The sequence below is a fragment of the Callorhinus ursinus genome, unplaced genomic scaffold (assembly GCF_003265705.2).
Source record: "Callorhinus ursinus isolate GAN/ISIS: 27379988/994484 unplaced genomic scaffold, GSC_fseal_2.0 scaffold34, whole genome shotgun sequence".
Taxonomy (NCBI): domain Eukaryota; kingdom Metazoa; phylum Chordata; class Mammalia; order Carnivora; family Otariidae; genus Callorhinus; species Callorhinus ursinus.
In genome coordinates this window covers 13,465,671-13,486,937 of record NW_027397096.1, presented here as the reverse complement: position 1 = coordinate 13,486,937, position 21,267 = coordinate 13,465,671, and the positions used below count along the sequence as shown (strand labels likewise).

Below are 21,267 nucleotides of genomic sequence, written 5' to 3'. Positions count from 1 at the left end.
CACTGGGTTGTATATTTTTCTGTGCTCCACAGTACAAAAAGGGATCATCCTATGGTGTATATTTGCAGGCCTTTAGTAAATATTAGTTGAATAAATGAATGACATTCATCAGGCTTTTTAGCTATTATAATAATGTGCAGCAAGAACATGTAAGCTGGCATAGCTTTGTTAGTAATTTCAGTTATCTTGATAGTTTTGAGTTCACTGGAGCTGTACTGAATCTTGGATCTCAGTTGTATTAAAATAATTTTTTGCTTCTGAGAACCCATTTTATTTCATTTTTAGCAATCTTGCCTGGTGCTTAAACAGCTTGGTAAAGAGTGGGAATATGATATAGTGGAAGCATTCGGCTTTGCTGAAGCAAGAATACTTTGGGTTTGTGATGCTTAGCTGTAGGTACAGATGAGATACCATGCCAGATGCTGTACAGTATTTGTTAAAATATCTAGATTTTAATATGACCATCAGAATTAAAACTAGTGTTAGGCTTTTGTCTTCCAAGTTAAAATGTAAAATTAAAGAATATGATTTGGCACTGTTATTGTTTGAATAACATATGCTACTAAATCTAAGAAATTAGTTTTAGATATAGAACCCTTCATATTTAAAAATATCACTATTTTAAAGTTGTTTATTTGAGAATTTCATCTCCATAATGTACATATTTTAAAAAGAAGCTTTATTATCCCACTTTGGCCCTGATCATATTAACTTAAATAATTTTCTCTACGTTTCTTCCCTCTATTTTCACTGAAACACGGGAATAGGGGATAACCTTTAACCACCTTCCTGTGTACTACAGAATAGTGTAGGCCTTACTAAAGAATGAAGTGGACCTTAGGACCAGATGAAATAAGTAATAATCCACACATAATTTCAAGGGGGGGGGGGTTGAGGGCTGTTCTGTTCTATTTTTAAGTACTTCTACTAGTTAATAATGCTATCTAAAATCATAACACCAGTGTTATTCCTTTGGTTTAAGGTTTTGTTCTTGTTAAGATGCAGACATCCGGGGCGCCTGCGTGGCTCAGTCAGTTAAGCATCTGCCTTCGGCTCAGGTAATGATCCTGGAGTCCCAGGATTGAGCCCCGCACTGGGCTCCCTGCTCAGTGGGGAGTCTCTTCCCCCTCTGCCCCTCCCCCCCACTCTCTCTCTCAAATAAATAAAATCTTTTTTGAGAGCGAGGGAGCATGAGCAAGGTGAGGGGCAGAGGGAGAGGGAGAAGCAGGCTCCTTGCTGAGCAGGGGGCCCGATGGTGGGGCTCGATCCTGGAACCTTAGGATCATGATCTAAGCCTAAGGCAGATGGTTAACTGACTGAGCTACCCAGGCGCTCTGAAGGATTTTAAAAATCTGTTTTTAATATGAAGTCATCCAGAGCAACCCGCGCAGGTCCCCTCCCTCTTCAGGAGCTTTATACTCTATCACTCAATAAACTTTGCCTGCCCACCAAAAAAAAGAAAAAGAAAAAAAGAAATCCATTCATTTAAGAAATACTTATTGAGTGCTTACTGTATACCAGGTGCTGTTCTAGGTGCTGGAGATCAAGCTGTGAACAAGATTGACTGCACCTCTGTGGAGGACAAGAGGGAGATACATAGTATATTCACAAATAAGTTATAAGAAATAGGAGGAGCAGCTGTTTTTATGCGGAGTGGGTAAGAAAATCCTCTTTAATAATGTTACATTTGACAGAGACTTGAAGGAAGTGAGGGTATGAGCCGTATGAATATCTGAACAAAGGGGCTGATGTGATGGCATGATTGGTATGTTTGAGGAGGTATCAAGGAGGCCAGTACGGCTGGAGTGGATTGAAGAGGAGTAGAGTTGTAGGACGTGGTCAGTAAAGTAATGAATACCTGTGAGCAAATTTTTAAAAAATACATTTTTTTGTTTTGAATAATTTTTGGTGCACAGAAAGCTGCTAAGATAATATTCCCATCTACCTCTTTTCTAGTTTCCCCCAACATTAACATCACCTTGACAAACTAAGAAACCAGCATTGGTAAATTACTATTAATTAAACTCCAGACTTAATTTCAATTTCATAGTTTTTCCACTAATGTCTTTTTCCTATTGAAGGATCCAACTCAGGATGCCATATACATTTAATCATTATGTCTCCTTAATCTCTTTTGGTCTGTGACAGTTGCTTACTCTTTCCTTGTTTCCTCTGACCTCAACAGCCTTAAGGATCTCTGGCCAGGTGTTTTATAGAATGTTCTTCAGTTGGGTTTATCTGATAATGTTTTCCAAATGACTAGACTGGGGTTATAGGTTTTTAAGAATACCCAGAATTTCAGTGCCCTTTTCCAGGAGGGGAAGCTAACTCCATCCTTGCTTGGAGGGCTGACTCAGTTCCAAATTAAAGAGTATAGAGAAGCCTGGCAATGTTGTTTTAACCCAGTGATTAAGATTAATATTACCAGTGGTAAGCTATGTTGATATGATGTGATGAGTTGAATAGATTTTGATATAGAGATAACATGTGAGAAGATGTGATTTTTGTAAAAGCTTTGCCCACTATAATTTTCCATAGACTATACTTACTAAGAAGTATACATAATATATGGTAAAGTTAATTTAAATCTAGATTTTTTAATAAAGATTTTTTTTATTTATTTACTTGACAGAGAGAGAGAGCATGAGCAGGGGGGAGAGGCAGAGGGAGAGGGAGAAGCAGACTCCCTGCCGAGCACAGAGCCTGATGCAGGGCTCGATCCCAGGACTCTGGGATCATGACCTGAGCTGAAGGCAGACGCTTAACCAACTGAGCCACCCAGGCGCCCCTAAATCTAGATTTTTGACATTTTTCCTTACCTTCCACAGTTATTCTCTAGCACCAGAGATTGTTATCTTGCGGTGTATGTATGTGAAATAGAAAAAGGAGAGGGAAGAAGGCTTTGTCTATTTATGCCTGTTTTTGTAGTAACCCACAAGCATGTCAGTAGTTGCAATGACTAAAGACTATATAGAATCACATAGGTCAGTAGTTTGTTAATTTGTAAAAGTTCTGAACTACACATCTTTTTAACTCTCATTCTACTCAGAGTTGGCTGTATTAAACACTATTATTACATCCCAAATAATTTTATTTTTGTTGCAAATTTAAGGGACTTTAAAAGTGTTTATTAAATGCATTATAGCTTACCTACTTTGCAATGTGGGATGGAATTAATATTGGATGAGCAGACTGAAGGTGTGTGTTCTTGGTCCTGTCACATTACTTCCCAAATATGACTAGTTCATTTAACTAATTTTTCACATTTATAAAATGAGAATAGCCATGCCTTTTACTTAACATGGACTGTCAGAGATGCCCCATGTAAATAAAATTTAAAGGCCATTAAATAGTTTGGGGAAAAAATAGTTTTAGGTAAAATATTCCAATTAAGCGACTGGAGTAACTTAGTTTAAGGTTGTTTTAAGGATTAAATGAGATCATGTACATAAAGACAGTACCTGACACATGATAAATTCTCAATAAACAGAAAATAGCTGATAGAGGTAAAATTTTCTATTGTTCCATTTTTCTGATCCTATTTAAGAAAAATAGTTAAGTTTTGTTCATTCTTCATAAGCCTTTGATAATTTCCTGTTGCTAAAGAAATTATAACAGAAGCTAACTAATCAGATGTTAGGGATGCTATAGAGAGAATCCCTACCTGCAAAACTGATGGCTGAGTAGATGACTTCTATGGTTCCTTCCAATTCTATGATTTTTTTTAAAGTAATCTCTACACCCAATGTGGGGCTCAAACTCATGACCCCAAGATCGAGAGTTGCATGCTCTACCAACTGAGACAGCCAGGTGCCCCTGTGATTTTATGTTTTAATATCTATTATACCTATCTGACAGGGTTTGATAAAGGTAACCAAAATAATATATGTGAAAACTCTGTGTAAACATAGAGTACCATACAAATATGTGATATTTATATACCACTAATTAGCTAGTTAACAGAGATTCATTCAGTAACTGTAAACACTTTATTCACTGGCAATTAAAGGGTACACCTGATGTGTTGAGATTTTTTTTCTGGTGAGACCTAGAGTTTACTATTATTATAATTGTTACTGTTATTATTTGTTTATGTTTCTTTTCCTAGCTAGACAATTATAATACTTTTTTATATAGCTTATATTCTCCTATTTCTTCCAGTCCATTTACTTTCTATGACAGGTCTTTCGAAGGCGATGCTCAGAGAGATTGCTATGGTTAAGGTTATAATTCAGCATTTCCATTATGGAGATGCCTTTCCAAAAACCATTTAAAAATAGACAGTAGCTCCCTGCAATCAGATTAATCAGATTCTCTCAGCTTGACGCTACTACTCTTGGTTTAACTTCAGCAACACAGAACCAGCTTTATGGTGACTTCAAAAGAGAAGCTAGAACTGGAAAGTAAAATTATTTTGAAACCTGCTGTAATGTCTACTGCCAATTATTTCTTCTCATTATGAGAATAATACATACTTTGTACTATCCTGCTGCTGCTGCTGCTGCAAAAAAAAATGTTTTACTACTCTTTTTTTTTTTTTTACATTTTCTTCAGTTTTCATTTACTGATCCTACCAGATCATTTCAAAGTCAAATTGTAATTTTATTTTCTGGTTCCCTAAGGGGTAGCATTTAAAGAAAATTGCAGCAAATTACTCTATCCTTAGTCTGAATTTTATTTTACCACTATGAACAAAGGCATTTTCCTAGATATTTTTCATATAATTCCTGAAAATAGTTTCTTAGATCTTTCTCAGTATCAAAAGCCAGGCTGAGATTCTTATTTTGTCCCTGGTTGCTGTGTTTTGTTACTTACCCTGACAAGCATTCCTGTTTCTTTTCTTTTTTTTTTCCTTCTTCCCTAGTTTATTTTCTGAATTTAACAGTGGGGAATCATTTGACTGTGCTCACAGCAGGTAGTAAGTACTGTGGTAGTCACTGGATTGGTTTCTTTGGATGGTTAAAAGAATTAGAGGGTAATTAAGCTTTTCTGGAGCTGCCAACTGTATTGGGAGTTTGGTGCATTCTTAAGGCTTATTTAAAAATAGCTTCTTCAGAAATTGAATTATTTAACCAGTAGAATTCCTGAGGGCATATTCCTTTATCTGGTAGAGATTACTTACATGACTGAGATTTGTATCAAGTAGAAGAAAACCCTCTTTTATGTAAGGCTAGAATTAATGTTGTACTATCTCATTCTGAATTACAATGTTAAATTTATGATTTTTTATGGAGTGCTTTTTTCTCCCCTAAACAATACATACTTTTAAAAAAATGCAGTCTTTGGGCGCCTGGGTGGCTCAGTTGGTTAAGCGACTGCCTTCCGCTCGGGTCATGGTCCTGGAGTCCCCGGATCGAGTCCCACATCGGGCTCCCTGCTCAGCGGGGAGTCTGCTTCTCCCTCTGACCCTCTTCCCTCTCATGTGCTCTCTCTCTCATTCTCTCTCTCTCAAATTAATAAAAATAAAAAAAAATAAAAAAATGCAGTCTTCTAAAAAACTGAAGAAACATTTATTCAGATACTTTTAAATATCCAGATTCAGCCATGATCTTTGTTTCTTGAACCCCAAATCTAAATCTAGATAAAATACAGAAAAGCCATTATTTTTATGAACTATAGTTATGATGTCTAAAATTTTATCTAAGTAAACTGGGTTGTTGTTATCTCTAAGACCCAAGCCTTCTAATTGAACCATAAAGGAGAGAGAGCAGAACTATAACCACTTCTATTCAGCATAGTACTGGACATCCTAGTTAGAACAGTTAACCAAGAAAAGGAAATAAAATGTACCCCAGTTGGAATGAAGAAGTAAAAAATGATCTGTTTGCAGATGAAATGAGTTTATATTTAGGGCGCCTGTGTGGCTCAGATGGTTAGGCGTCTGCCTTCGGCTCAGGTCATGGTCCCGGGGTCCTGGGATCAAGCCCCACATCTGGCTCCTGGCTCAGTGGGGAGCCTGCTTCTCCCTCTCCCTCTGCCTCTCCCCTGCTCATGCTCTCTCTCTCTCTCTCTGTATCTCTCTGTCTCAAATGAATAAATAAAATCTTTAAAAAAATGAGTTTATATTTAGAAAACCCTAAAGATCCCACAAAAAAACCCGTTAGAACTAATAAATGAATTCCACAAGGTAGCAGGATACAAAGTGAACACACAAAAATCAGTTGCATTTCTATACACGAACAATGAACAATCTGAAGGGGAAATTACAAAATTCTATTTAAAATAACATCAAAAAGAATAAAATAGGAATTAACCAAGAGGTGAAAGTCTTGTATAATGAACTACAAAATATTGCTGAAAGAAAGAAGACACGTAAATGGGAAGACATCCCATGTTCATAGATTGGTAATACATAATATTGTTAAGATGTCAATACTACCTAAGGTAGTATTGCCAAGATCTTTCAATAGGCAAGGGACAGTCTTTTCAACAAATGGTGCTGAGAAAACTGGATATCCATACAAAGGAATGAAGTTGGACCCATACCTAACAGTGTATATAAAAGTTTACTCAAAGTGGATCAAAGACCTAAATGTAAGACCTACAACAGTAAAAGTACTAAAAAAACAAAAAACAAACAAACAACCCCCCCCCAAAAAAACCCTAGGGCAAAAGCTTCATGTCATTGGATTTTACAGTGATTTCTTGGGTATGACACCAACAGCATAGGCAACAAAAGAAAAGATAGACAAATTGGACTCCATGACAATGAAAAACTTTGTGCATGAAAATACACTAACAACAGAATAAAAAGGCAATCCACAGAATGGAAGAAAATATTTGTAAATCCTATATCTGATAAGGGATTAATATCTAGAATATATCAAGAACCCCTTAAACTTAACAAAAAATAAATCCAATTCAAAAATGGGCAAAGGACTTGAATAAATGTTTCTTCAAAGATGTACAAATGGCCTATAAGCACATGAAAAGATGCTCAACGTCATCAGCGAAATACAAATCAAAACCACAATAAGATACCACCTCACACTGGTCAGAATGGCTGAAATTAACAATTCAGGAAACAACAGTTGTTTATGAGGATGTGGAGAAACGGGAACCCTCTTACACTGTTGGTGGGAATGCAAGCTGGTGCAGCCACTTTGGAAAACAGTATGGAGGTTCCTCAAAAAGTTAAAAATAGAACTACCCTCTGACCCAGCAATTACACTACTAGGTATTTATCCAAAGGATAAAACAGAGTGATTCAAAGGGGCACATGCACCCCAATGTTTATAGCAGCAGTGTCCACAATAGCCAAACTATGGAAAGAGCCCAGATGTCAATCAACAGATGAATGGATAAAAAAGTAGAAGTAGTTTCATTCACACACAATTGAATGAAAGTAGAATGGTGGTTGCCAGGAACTGGGGGAGAAGAGAATGGGGAGTTATTGTTTAATGAGTATAGAGTTTCAGTTTTACAAGGTGAGGAGAATCCTGGAGATGGATGGTGGTGATGTATTTAACACCACTGAATTGTTTACTTAAAATGATTAAAATGGTAAATTCTATGTTGTGTGTCTTTACTATAATAAAAAAATTTTTTTTAAAGAGACAGTGGGAGTAGAGAAAGTAGAGGCAACAAGTATATTGCTCTTTCAGGTTTGGTTGTAATGAACAGCAGAGAAATGGATGTTGGCTGGGGAGGTGAGATATTGGTCAAGAAACTTGTATTTTAACATTGGAGATACTTTATACTGTTGGGAATCACTTATAGAGTGGGAAAGTTGATAATGTGTGAGAGAAGACAACTTCAGGAGTAATATCCTTGGTTATTGATAGGGGATGGAATCTAATTAGATAAGTGGAAGAAATGGGCTTAGGAGCATGGACAGTTTTACCATTGTATTGGAAGAGTTTATGGTTACAGGTGCACATAGTTTGGCAGATTTGGTGATAGGACCTTTTGTGAGTTCTAATCATTTCTGTTTTCTCAAAAATGAGAGGGAAGGAGGAGAGAGTGAATTAAGAAAAAAATATGCAAGTTGTTAACACGTAAGCCCTCTTAAAGTTAGTGGTCATGAATTAAAGGCAGACCTTGAGTTCCAAAGAGCACAGTGGAAGGGATGAGGAGGTTGGAGATGAGGGATGAGTCTGGTTCATTTTAAGGGACATACAGAGTTATTGGTGATGAGAGACTGTGATATAAGGGATTATCAGGGAGATGTTGGCTTCTTGTGGTGACTGAGCTATAGGACATGATTGGATTGATTCTTTTTTAAAAAAGATTTTATTTTTTTTTTAAGATTTTATTTATTTATTTGAGAGAGAGAGAACGAGAGACAGAGAGCACGAGAGGGAAGAGGGTCAGAGGGAGAAGCAGACTCCCCACTGAGTAGGGAGCCCGATGCGGGACTCGATCCCGGGACTCCAGGATCATGACCTGAGCCGAAGGCAATCGCCCAACCAACTGAGCCACCCAGGCGCCCCAAAAAAGATTTTATTTTTATTGGGGCTCCTGGGTGGCTCATTCAGTTAAGCGTCTGCCTTGGGCTCAGGTCATGATACCAGGGTCCTGGGATCGAGCCCTGAGTCGGGCTCCCTGCTCGGCAGGGAGCCTGCTTCTCCCTCTCCCGCTCCCCCTGCTTGTGCACTCACTCTCTCTCTTTGTCAAATAAATGAATAAAATAAAAAAAAGATTTTATTTTTATTTTATGTTTTGAGAGAGAAAGCACGCGAGTGGGGGGAGGGACAGAGGCCGAGGGAGAGAGAGAATCTCAACCAGACTCCACTCTGAGTGTGGAGCCTGATGTGGGGCTCCATCTCACAACCCCGAGACCACAACCAAGCTGAAATCAAGAGTTGGATGTTCAAACAGCTGAGCCACCCAGGTGCCCCTATTAGGCTGATTTTTTTTTTTTTTTGCTATTTATGTAAGCTTATTTTTTAATTTATTTTCATTTTTTTTATTATGTTCAGTTAGCCACCGTATAGTACATCATTAGTTTTTGATGCAGCATTCAGTGATTCCTTAGTTGTGTATAACATCCAGTGCCCATCACCGCATGTGCCCTCCTTAGTACCCATCACCTTGTTACCCCATCCCTCCACCCCAGTCTCCCCTCTAAAACCCTCAGTTTGTATCCTGGGTTCCATAGTCTCTCATGGTTTGTCTCCCTCTCTGATTTCCCCCTTCAGATTTCCCTCCCTTCCCCAATGGTCCTCCATGCTATTGCTTATGTTCCACATATGAGTGAAACTATATGATAATTGACTTTCTCTGCTTGATTTACTTAAAGCAGATGATTCTCAACCCTAACCACATGGTTACCTAGGATTTCCAAATAGCTCGTATAATAAAAGCTACCAGGCTTCCTAGTTATGCCATTGATTTATTTATTTTATTTATAAAAGTAATACTATGTTATGATTAAAAATTCAAATAATAACAGAAAATGAAAAGTATGAAGTCCCCTAACTTTTCATTCCTACTACCCAAAGGTAACCGTCCACTTACTTAGAACTATGTGTATATGTTAACATCTAAATCCATTTTTAAAATGCTAATAACTATCATCTTACTTCTTTCTCTTAATAATATATCTTGGGGGGCTCCTGGGTGGATCAGTCGGTTAAGCGTCTGCTTTGGGCTCAGGTCATGATCTCAGGGTCCTGGGATTGAGCACCACATCAGGGAGCTAAGCAGGGAGCCTACTTCTCCCTCTGCTCCCCGCTCCTGATCTCTCAGTCTCTCTCTCTTTACAATAAATAAAATCTTTAAAAAATAATATATCTTGGACATCTCTCTGCAGCAGAATATATAGATTTAACTTATTCTTTTTATTGGCTGCATTGTGTTCCATTGTATTTAATCAGTGACCTATTGGGAGGACATTTGGATTGTTTTTAGGTTTTTGCCGCAGTGAATATCTTTAAATGTATGTCTTGGAGTACTTTTATGCCTTTATCAGTAGGATAAATTTCTAATGCTAGGTTGAAAGATACGTAATCTATAAATATTAGATTTCTTAAAAATATATTAGATCTACCCATATTGGTCTTCAAAACATTTTCATCAATTTATATTCTCATCAGCAGTATATGGAGTATAGATTTCTGTATACTCTTCTTCCCTCCCTCCCCCAAGTACATATTGTATAGTAATGTTATTTAAGTGGTTTGTGTTAATCTAAATTCAAAGTATTATAATTGACTTTACTGTTTGTTTCTAGTAAACAGAACTAAAAGAGAGGGAAGAGTACTGCTGCTTTATAATAAGTCCTTTTATATATTTTTATTTTTTATATACTTGAAAAATATGTACATATAAGTACGTTATATGTATATATATTTATATATATATTGGTTTTTATATGTACTATCTACAATTTATAATAAACACAATCAAATATTAATATAATACCCTTAGAGACTACAACCAATTAATTGTGCTGCCACATTATTTTCTGTTTGTGCTCATCTAATAAACTTTGCTGTTTCTATTTAATTGAAGAGTAGCTTGAGATTTTAGGAGAAGTCGATTTCTGAACAACTGTTACTATTTACATATAATTTGGAAATTGGATTGTCTTTGATATAACAAAAACAAAATAGAGAAAAGCAACTAGGTGTTAAGGCAGATATAAGTTTGCAACACTACACACAACTTCAGATTTAAAGTATTTACCTTAATTAAAACAACCTCATTCTCTAGAGGGCGCCTGGGTGGCTCAGATGGTTAAGTGTCTGCCTTCGGCTCAGGTCATGATCCCAGGGTCCTGGGATCGAGTCCCGCATCGGACTCCCTGCTCCTTGGGAGCCTGCTTCTCCCTCTGCTTCTTTTTTTTTTTTTTTTTTTTAAAGATTTTATTTATTTGACAGAGAGAGACAGCGAGAGCAGGAACACAAGCAGGGGGAGTGGAAGAGGGAGAAGCAGGCCTCCCGCTGAGCAGGGAGCCCGATGTGGGACTCGATCCCAGGACCCTAGGATCATGACCTGAGCCGAAGGCAGACGCTTAACGACTGAGCCACCCAGGCGCCTTGCTTCTCTCTCTGTCTCTCATGAATAAATAAATAAAATTAAAAAAAAAAAAACCACCTCATTTTCTAGTACAATTGACTTTATAATATATAAATGTTATCAACTCAAATGTATAAAATAAATGTATACTTAAAAGCAAGTTATTTTAATTATAACATGAAAAATAAAACTCTTGATTTTTAAAAATGTTGATTAACATCGAATCAGAGATTTTTATGCTTTCCTTTTGAGGTCTTAAGTCACAATTTAGTTTTTTAAAATTTTTATTTATTTATTTTTAATTAAATTCAATTAGCCAACATATAGTACATCATTAGTTTTTGATGTAGTGTTCAACGATTCATTAGTTGCGTGTAATACCCAGTGCTCATCACATCACATGCCCCCTTAACCCATCACCCCGTTACCCCATCCCCCCACCCTTTCTGCAACCCTCATTTTGTTTCCCGGAGTCAAGAGTCTCTCATGGTTTGTCTCCCTCTCTGATCTAGATTTGTCAGAATACATAGACTTGTAATGAATAGCTTTGCTTTCAAATGTATTTATTTTTATACTGTAGAGATGTATTACTTACTTTTAAACTAGCTATACAGTATTTTCAGTCTTTTGGCCTCCTTCAGCTACCTTTACAAAAACAATGGAGTTTTTGGTGAAGTGTTTGAATTGCAGTTTCTTCACTCTCCTTAGTTTCCCAAAATAGATATATCAGGTGCCTTTGTTACTATAACATTGTCACCTCGAGTAAATTTACTTCTTGGTTTAACATTGAGTAATACTTTCTTCTCTATCTTTAGAAGTCTCTCATGTATCTCATTTATCAAGATTATATCCTGAAAGGCTCATTTTATAGTTGGATGGTAAACAGCTAAGGTTAAAAGTATGGAACAGAGACATATAGATGCTAGAAAGGAATGGTAAGGGTAGTGAAGTACAGTATGCTTAAAAGACCTGTTCTCTTGAGTCACAGGTCAGTATTCTTTCTAATCTGAATAGTTCCTACTTTCATATTGCTTTCCTGCTAAAGCGGCCATTAAAAGTAGCAAGGGCCAGGATTTTAAAGAAATTAGTCTGGAACTAAAAGAAAAAAGCTTGTTAAATACCAGATTTTAATATGAAAGTATTTACACCATTAGTTTTAAAATGTATTAGTTTTCCAGGGCTACTATAGTCACGTGTCATAGATTTGGTGGGTCAATTTCCAGAAATTTATTTTCTCACAGTCCTGTAGGCTAGAAATCCAAGATCAAGGTGTCAGCAGAATTGGTTTCTATTGAGACCTTTCTCCTTGGCTTTTTTTTTTAATGATTGTACTTATTTATTGGGCAGAGGTACAGCGAGAGAGGGAACACAAGCAGGGGGATCTCCTTGGCTTGTATAGGTGGCTGTCATCTCCTTGTGTCTTCACATTGTGTTCTCTCTGTACCTGGATGTGTCCAGATGTCCTCTTTCTTATAAGGACACAAGTCATATTGGATTAGGTTTACTTTAACTAAGTTAAAATGAAGTCATTACCTCTTTAAAGGCCCTATTGCCAAATATAGTCACATCATAAGCTACTGGCGGTTAGGATTTCAACATATGAATTTTGGGGCAACACAATTCAGCCCATAACATATACTACTACTGACACTAATTCTTTAGGTAAAATTTGGAGGCCCACATTTTTCTTTGTTTTATTTTTAAGCTATTACGTAGCACTTGCTATGCTCAGGGAAGTAAAAGTGAAAACTTCTAAAGGTATATTGATTGATTTACCATGAATACAACTTCGTAGAAAATGTTTTAAAGAATAGCCTGTGTTTATTAAAAAAAATAAATAAAAGTTATCTTTTACTGGAAGGTGATATAAAGTATACTATCTTTGTAAGGCTATGATGATGAAAATAATACATCTTTTTGGTGGAACCAGTTTTAGGTATTCACACTTTTTAATTTCACTTACCTTCAGTAATTTTTACTTTACTACATCCTTAGTCTGATAATGAATTTACTAACTCAATAGTTTATATAGATTTGCAATTCCATAACATTCCTTGACACATACTGCTGTTGCTAAGTTCCATGATCAGACGTTTTCCTTGTTTTATGTCATATTTTCCCGTCTTATCACCACCTCAAGCATTTTGTTTTCATAAAATGATATCCTCTATTCTCTTTTCTCTCACTGTTTTCTATCCTTAGCATGCATTCATGACTTAAATGGCTATTTCTGCTTTAAACCTAAGATTATTTGGGTATTGAGTATCAAGATATTATCAGGGTTATCAGATATTAATTAGTTAATGTGTGACATTTGTTTTTCTGCTTACTTGGAAATATCAAATTTATATGACCATACCCATTAATATAGGTGTAACGAAAGATTGTCTGTTAACTATGTGTTTGCTTTTTAAAGTAGAATTGTTTTGTTTGGCAAGAAAAAAACCAAAAAACAAGAAAGCCTACTAGTATGGAAAAATTTTCTATTCAGATTAGAAGCATTCTGATACTGTTATCAGGACTATTTGACATTTGAGAGAAATTATATTTGTTATTATGTATTATATTATTTATTATATTAAGTCTTAAAAAAGGATTTGATTGCAAAGTAAAGTCTCAACAAGATACTACTACATATGCACCAGAATTACTAAAATTAAAAGAACTGACAACACCAAATGCTGATGAAGATGTAGAAAAACCAGAATTCTATACCTTGTCAATGGGCATGTAAAAATGATACAATCACTTTGGGAGAAGATCTATAGCTTCTTATAAAACTAAACATGCACCTATCCTATGACCCAGCAATTCCACTGCTTCTTAGGTGTTTCCAAGAGAAATGAAAACATATGTCTACAGAATGACTCACACAAGAATGTTTATAGCAGCTTTATTCATCATAGTCCCAAACTGGATATAACCCATATGTCCACCAACAAGAGAATAAATAAACTGTAGTATATTAACACAGTGGAAAGCACTCAGTAATAAAAAAGGAATGGATTATTGATGTACAGGAATATGGCTGAACTTCAAAAACCTTTTGCTGAGTGAAAGAAACCTTAAAAGAGCACATGCTATATGAATCTGTTTATATGAAGTTCAAGAAGAAGTAAAACTATTTTATGGTTGAAAAAGGTAAGAACAGTGGAAGGCTGGGAGTGATGATTGCCTAGAAAGGAATGAAGGAACTTTCTTGAGAAATGATGATATCCTATATCTTGATAAGGACTTGTCAAAATTCAGTGAAAGTACATACAAGATTTGTATATGTTATTACAGGTGAATTTTACTAAAACTTGTAAATAAATACTCATATTTAGTTAATTATATGCATATTGAAGTGTTTAAATTTTTAAAAAGATTTTATTTATTTGAGAAAGAGCAAGAACGAGTGTGGGTGAGGAGGGCCAGAGGAAGAGGGCGAAGCAGACTCCGCACTGATCAGAGCTCAAAGTGGGGCTTCATCCCAGGACCCTGAGGTCATGACCTGAGCCAAAGGGCTGACACTTAACCGACTGAGCCACCCAGGCGCCCCTGCATATTGAAGTGTTTAAAGGGAAGTATACTAGGGATGCCCTGGGTGGCTCATTCGGTTAAGTGTCTGCCTTCGGCTCAGGTCATGATCCCAGGGTCCTGGGATTGAGTCTCATATCGGGCTCCCTGCTCAGCATGGAGCCTGTTTCTCCCTCTGCCTGCCGCTCCCCCTGCTTGTGTTCTCTCTCTCTCTCTCTGACAGATAAACGAATAAAATCCTAAGAAAAAAAAAAGGAAGTATACTGATACCTGTATGTTGCTTTAAAACAAAAAATAAGGTGGATTAATCAAAGGATAGGTGGGTAGCAAAATATTAATGGAAGAGTCTAAGTGATGGCTATATGAATGTTCACTGTAAAATTCTATTACACTGTAAAATTCTATATTAAGAAGGGAAAAAAGCTTTTGATACCCAAAAGCAGTTCCTTCCTTATTTACTCCAAAGAGTAAAGCAAAGTAAGCAAAAACCTCTATTATGTTTCTGGCTGGATGTAAGTTTTCACAGAACTCATATGAAACGCTGCTGGACTGTGTGTGTGTGTGTGTGTGTGTGTGTGTGTGTGTGTTTCCAGAAGAAAATTTGATTTACATACTTCTAGGTACATCGATAACCAAAATGTGGCCACTGAGAAAAGTTAAAAGGTCAATCAGCATCTAGTCTCTCACTTGTCCAGGATTGCAAAATAAAAAGATCCACATTCCTTATTCTCTATACAAAACATGTTTTTTAAAGTGAAAGGTCTAGGGAGCTATACATAGAACACTGTTGGATTTCTTTATGTTATCATGTTATTTTGTTTATATACACCATTGAGAAGTAACTTGTTTAATCTTAACTCATCATTTCAAATTCTGGTAAGTTTGGGAGGTCTTTTTTTTTTGTAAGATTTTATTTATTTATTTGACAGAGAGAGAGAGAGCAGGAACACAAGCAGGGGGAGTGGGAGAGGGAGAAGCAGGTTGAGCCTGATGTGGGGCTCAATCCCAGGACCCCAGGATCATGACCTGAGCCAAAGGCAGACGCTTAACGACTAAGCCAACCAGGCAGCCCGGGAGGTCTTAGTAAAGGGATGAATTGTCATAATTTTCAGTATCAGACATTTTTCCTCCTACCTCTGTCCTGAGAATTTACTTGAGGTTTTACCAGAATTTATAAAAAGCAAGTATCTGCCAGACCATTTGTTGGAATTTCTGTATAATCATGTGTGATTAAAATAAAGTAGGAAAGGGGCACCTGGCTGGCTCAGTCGGTGGAGCCCACAGCTCTTAATCTTGGGGTCATGAGTTCCAGCCCCATGTTGGGTGTAGAGATTACTTTAAAAATAATAATAAAATAAAGTAGGAAAATACATCACAGCTTTTCCTCCTCAGTGACTTACTTACATTTTGGCGAATGCAGTTGGTTTTGCACATATGTCAGCTATTTAGACTAGGAAGGATTCTACAACCTGCTGCAGATCTTGCCTGGCTTGAACTTTCCTTAGGCTTATTGGAATAATTTAGAGGACAGGAAGATGAATTGTAAACACTTAGTAAGTTTTTGGTTGATTTGATATTAACTCTCAAAATTACTTAGTTGTTATAAATGTAAATTTAAATGGGATTTCTAAATTCTGCCCAAAATACATGCTATAAACAAAGATTTTTAGTTTACAGAGAACAATCTGAGGGCAAAATGCCTAATACAAGGTCATAGGATAAATTAAATACATAGAATCTGGGTTTAGAATAGATTTCTCACACATCAGTTTTTCTTCTGGAATCACTTCTTTCCCTAGTTTATTATGCTTCATAGTTGAATGCATTTGATTCAACTCACTGAATATGCACTCCTTCAAGAAAGTATCATTTTATCTTGTTTACTCAAGAATCAAGATAGAGTTGATGCATGTGTCTCGGTATTATGAGAGTAATTATCACTCTTTCTGAAAAGGAGTTCAATCCCTATTAAAAAATAAGGGCTCACTAAAGGTTTTAAAATAGTGGAATAATGACATTGTCTGCTTCTCTGAGAAATCACAGTGGGGGGGTGGGGAGGAAGAAGGATGAAAAAGATAGAAAAATGCAGACTCCATCTTCAGTAAGAGTAGGAAATATCTCTAACACCAAATCACAAAATTGAGTAAGGGCTGTCAAATGTAACAAAGGCCAAGTGAGTTTGAGAAAATGACGAAATAGTTTGCCTACATTTGCAGATCTCCGTAAAAGCCAATAGAATATATTCTCCAAAGAAGGTGGTGTACCCTGAGGAGCAAAAATAAACAATTTGGGAAACATTCATAGGTTGCCAACAGGAAGTTCTCAGTGTCTAGTTTGGTACCACAAAAGAGGAGAGGAGAAGCTAGATGAGGAATTGGAAATATACTGTGTGTGTTTTTTTTTAAATATTTATTTATTTATTTGAGAGAGCGAGAATGAGAGAGAGAGCATACATGAGGGGGGGAGGGCCAGAGGGAGAAGCAGGCTCCCCACCGGGCAGGGAGCCCGACGCGGGACTCGATTCCGGGACTCCGGGATCATGACCTGAGCCGAAGGCAGTTGCTTAACCAACTGAGCCACCCAGGCACCCTATACTGTGTTTTTTTTAAATGTGAAGAAAGCAATGTGAGGAAGGAGACCTGGTATTATTAGCAACTTGTGGTTGCCAACCTGTTGGCTAGGAAGCAGTTAAGAATAAAATATAGCCATACCTTGGAGAAATTGTGGGTTTGGATCTAGACCACCACAATAAAGCAAGTATCATAATAAAGTAAGTCAAAATTTTGTTTCCCAGTGCATATAAAAGTTATGTTTACAATATACTGTAGTCTATTAAGTGTGCAACATGTCTAAACAAACACCTAGGTACCTACCTTAATAAAAATACTATATTGCTAAAAAATGCAAACCATCATTTGAACTTTCAGCAAGTTGTCATCTTTTTCTGGGTGGAAGGTCTTGCCTTGATATTGATGGCTGTTGACTGACTAGGGTAGTGGTTGTTGAGGGTTGGGGTGGCTGTGGCAATTTCTTAAAATAAGACAACAATGAAGTTTGCCATATTGATTGACTCTTCCTTTCACAAATGATTTCTCTGTAGCATGTGATGCTGTTTAATAGCATTTTACCCACAGTAGAGCGTATTGGAAGCAGCAAAAAGGAGAATATGCACTTCTGAAAAACATAGTAAGATACAATCTGGAATTGTGACGCCTTCAGCTTTGCTTTTCTTTTTCAAGTTTGCTTTGGTTTTCAGGGTCTTTTGTGATTCCACATAAATTTTAGGATTGTTTGTTGGGGCTCTGTGAAAAATGCTGGTGGTATTTTGATAGGGGTTGCATTGAATGTGTAGATTGCTTTGGGTAGTATAGACATTTAACAATATTTTTCTTCCAATCAATGAGCGTGGAATGTTTTTCCATTTCTTTGTGTCTTCAATTTCTTACATAAATGTTTTATAGTTTTCAGAGTACAGATCTTTTACCTCTTTGATTAGGTTTATTCCTAGGTATCTTATGGTTTTTGGTGCAATTGTAAATGGGATTGATTCCTTAATTTCTCTTTCTGTTGCTTCATTTTTGGTGTATAGAAATGCAATAGATTTCTGTACCTTGATTTTATATCCTGTGATTTTCTGAATTCATGTATGAGTTCTAGCAATTTTGGGGTGGAGTCTTTTGGGTTTTCTACATAGAGTGTCATTTTGTTTGTGAAGAGTTAAAGTTTGACTTCTTTCTTGTTGATTTCGATGCCTTTTATTTCTTTTTGTTGTTTGCTGAGGCTAGAACTTCCAGTACTGTGTTGAACAACAGTGGTGAGAGTGGACATCCCTGTTGTGTTCCTGATCTTAGGGGAAAAGCTCTCAGTTTTTCCCCATTGAGGATATTAGTTGTGGGTCTTTTGTATATGGCCTTTATGATGTTGAGGTATGTTCCTTCTATCCCTATTTTCTTTTTTTTTTTAAACAAGGTGCAACATTTTTAATTATTTTATTATTTTTTAAGATTTTTATTTATTTGACAGAGGGAGAGAGCACACAAGCAGGGTAAGCGGCAGGCAGAGGGAGAGGGAGAAGCAGGCTCCAGCAGGGAACCCGATGCAGGACTTGATCCCAGGACCCTGGGATCATGACCTGAGCTGAAGGCAGCCGCTTAACTGACTGAGCCACCCAGGCGCCCTCTATCCCTATTTTCTTGAGGGTTTTTTTTAATCAGGAAAGGATGCTGTATTTTGTCACATGCTTTTTCTGCATCTATTGAGAGTGTCATATGGTTCTTATCCTTTCTTTTTATTAATGTAGTGTATCACATTGATTGATTTGCAAATATTGAACCACCCCTGTAGCCCATGAATAAATCCCACTTGATCGTGGTGAATAATCCTTTTAATGTACTGTTGAATCCTATTGGCTTGTATCTTGAGAATTTTTGCATCGATGTTCACCAGGGATATTGGTCTGTAATTCTTCTTAATGAAGTCTTTGTCTGGTTTTGGAATCAAGGTAATGCTGGCCTTGTAGAATGAGTTTGGAAGTTTTCCTTCCATTTCTATTTTTTGGAACAGCTTCAGAAGAATAGATATCAGTTTATTCTTCAAATGTTCGGTAGAATTCTCCTGGGAAGCTATCCAGCCCTGGACTCTTGTTTGTTGGGAGATTTTTGATTACTGATGCAATTTCTTTGCTGGTTATGTGTCTGTTCAAATTTTCTATTTCTTCCTGTTTCAGTTTTGGTAGTTTATATGTTTCTAGGAATTTATCTGTTTCTTCCAGATTGCCCAATTTTTGTCATATAATTGTTCGTAATATTCTCTTAGTCGTTTGTATTTCTGCGGTGTTGGTTGTGATCTTTTCTCTTTCATTCGTGATTTTATTTATTTGGGTCCTTTCTCTTTGGGATAAGTCTGGCTAGGGGTTTATCAGTTTTGTTAATTCTTTCAAAGAACCGGCTCCTAGTTTTGTTGATCTGTTCTATTTTTTGATTTCTATATCATTTGCTTCTGCTCTAATCTTAATAATTTCCCTCCTTCTGCTGGTTTTAGGCTTTATTTGCTGTTCTTTTCACAGCTCCTTTAGGTATAAGATTAGGTTGTTTCTGTGTTTCATAGTGTTGTGGTCTGAAAATATGCATGAAATATGATCTCAATCTTTTTGTAGTTTTTTTTAAATTAATTTACTTATTTGAGAGTGATAGCAAACACAAGCAGGGGGAGCAGCAGGCAGAGGGAGAAGCAGGCTCCCCGCTGAGCAAGGAGCCTGATGTGGGACTCGATCCCAGGACCCTGGGATCATGACCTGAGCCGAAGGGAGATGCTTAACCGACTGAGCCACCCAGGAGTCCCCTTTTTGTAGTTGTTGAGGCCTGATTTGTGACACAGTATGTGATCTGTTCTGGAGAATGTTCCATGTGCACTCAAAAAGAATGTGTATTCTGCTGCTTTAGGATGAAATACTCTGAATATATCTGTTAAGTCCATCTGGTCCAGTGTATCATTCAAAGCCATTGTTTCCTTGTTGATCTTCTGCTTAGATGATCTGTCTATTGCTGTGAGTGGTGTGCTAAAGTCCCCTACTATTATTGTATTATTATCAGTGAGTTTCTTTAAGTTTGTTATTGATTTATATATTTGGCAGCTCCCAATTTGAGGGCATAAATATTTATAACTGTTAGATCTTCTTGTTGGATAGACCCCTTTATTATGGTTTGGTGCCCTTCTTCATCTCTTATTATGGTCTTTGGTTTATCTAGTTTATCTAGTTTGTCTGATATAAGTATGGCTACTCCAGCTTTCTTTTGATGTTCACTAGCATGACAGATGGTTCTCCACCCCCTCACTTTCAATCTGGAGATGTCTTAGGGTCTAAAATGAGTCTCCTGTAAGCAGCATATTAATGGGTCTTACTTTTTTTATCCATTCTGAAACCTGATGTCTTTTGATTGGAACATTTAGTCCATTTACATTCAGAGTAATTATTGATAGATATGAATTTAGTGCCATTGTATTACCTGTAAAGTTGCTGTCCCTATAGATTTCCTTCTAGTCTTTGTTGCTTTTGGTCTCTCTTTCCCACTCAAAGGGTCCCCTTTAATAATTCTTATAGAGGTGATTTAGTGTTCATGAACTCCTTTAGTTTTTGCTTCTCTTGGAAAGTCTTTCTCCTTCTGTTCTGAATGACAGCCTTGCTGGATAGAATATTCTTGGCTGCAAATTTTTTCTATTCAGCCTGTTGAATATATCATGCCATTCTCTTTTGGCCTTCCAAATTTCTGCAAACAGGCCTGCTGCTAACCTTACGTGTCTGCCCTTGTAGGTTAAGGATCTTTTGTCCCTAGCGCCTTTTAGAATTCTCTCTTTATCTTTGTACTTTGCAAGTTTCACTATGATATGTCTTGGTGTTGACCTGTTTTTATTGATTTTGAGGGGAATTCTCTGTGCCTCTTGGACTTGAATGCCTGTTTCCTTCCCCAGCTTCCCTGAGACCAGGGAAGGTCTCAGAATTTGTTCAAATAAACCTTCTGCCTCTTGTTCCCACTCTTCCTTCTAGGGCTCCTATGACATGGATCTTATTGCCCTTTGTAGAATTGCTGAGTTCCCTAAGTCTATATTCATGATCTAATAGTTTTCTTTCTTCTTTTCAGCTTCATTATTTTCCATAATTTTAACTTCTGTATCCTATTTGATCCTCTGCTTCTTCCATCCTCATTGTGATTACATCCAGTTGGTTTTGCTTCTCAGTTATAGCATTTTTTATTTTGTCCTGACTAGTTTTTAGGTCTTTTATCTCTG

At 36.8% G+C, this 21,267-nt stretch overlaps 1 protein-coding gene across 2 annotated transcripts in view; it reads left to right on the top strand.

Annotated features, from left to right (window-relative positions):
* The window catches only part of PPM1E (protein phosphatase, Mg2+/Mn2+ dependent 1E), a 186,660-nt gene that overhangs the window by 129,107 nt on the left and 36,286 nt on the right, over window positions 1–21,267 (top strand). The window contains exon 1 of one of the 2 annotated variants that reach the window (XM_025851068.2): window positions 1,529–1,657. The exons of the other annotated variant lie outside the window; for it this stretch is intronic. Within the exon in view, the coding sequence (XP_025706853.1) occupies window positions 1,647–1,657 (11 nt within the window). The 5' untranslated portion in view covers window positions 1,529–1,646. Of the gene's footprint in view, window positions 1–1,528; window positions 1,658–21,267 lie in introns of those variants that run through there. 2 annotated transcript variants of the gene reach the window in all.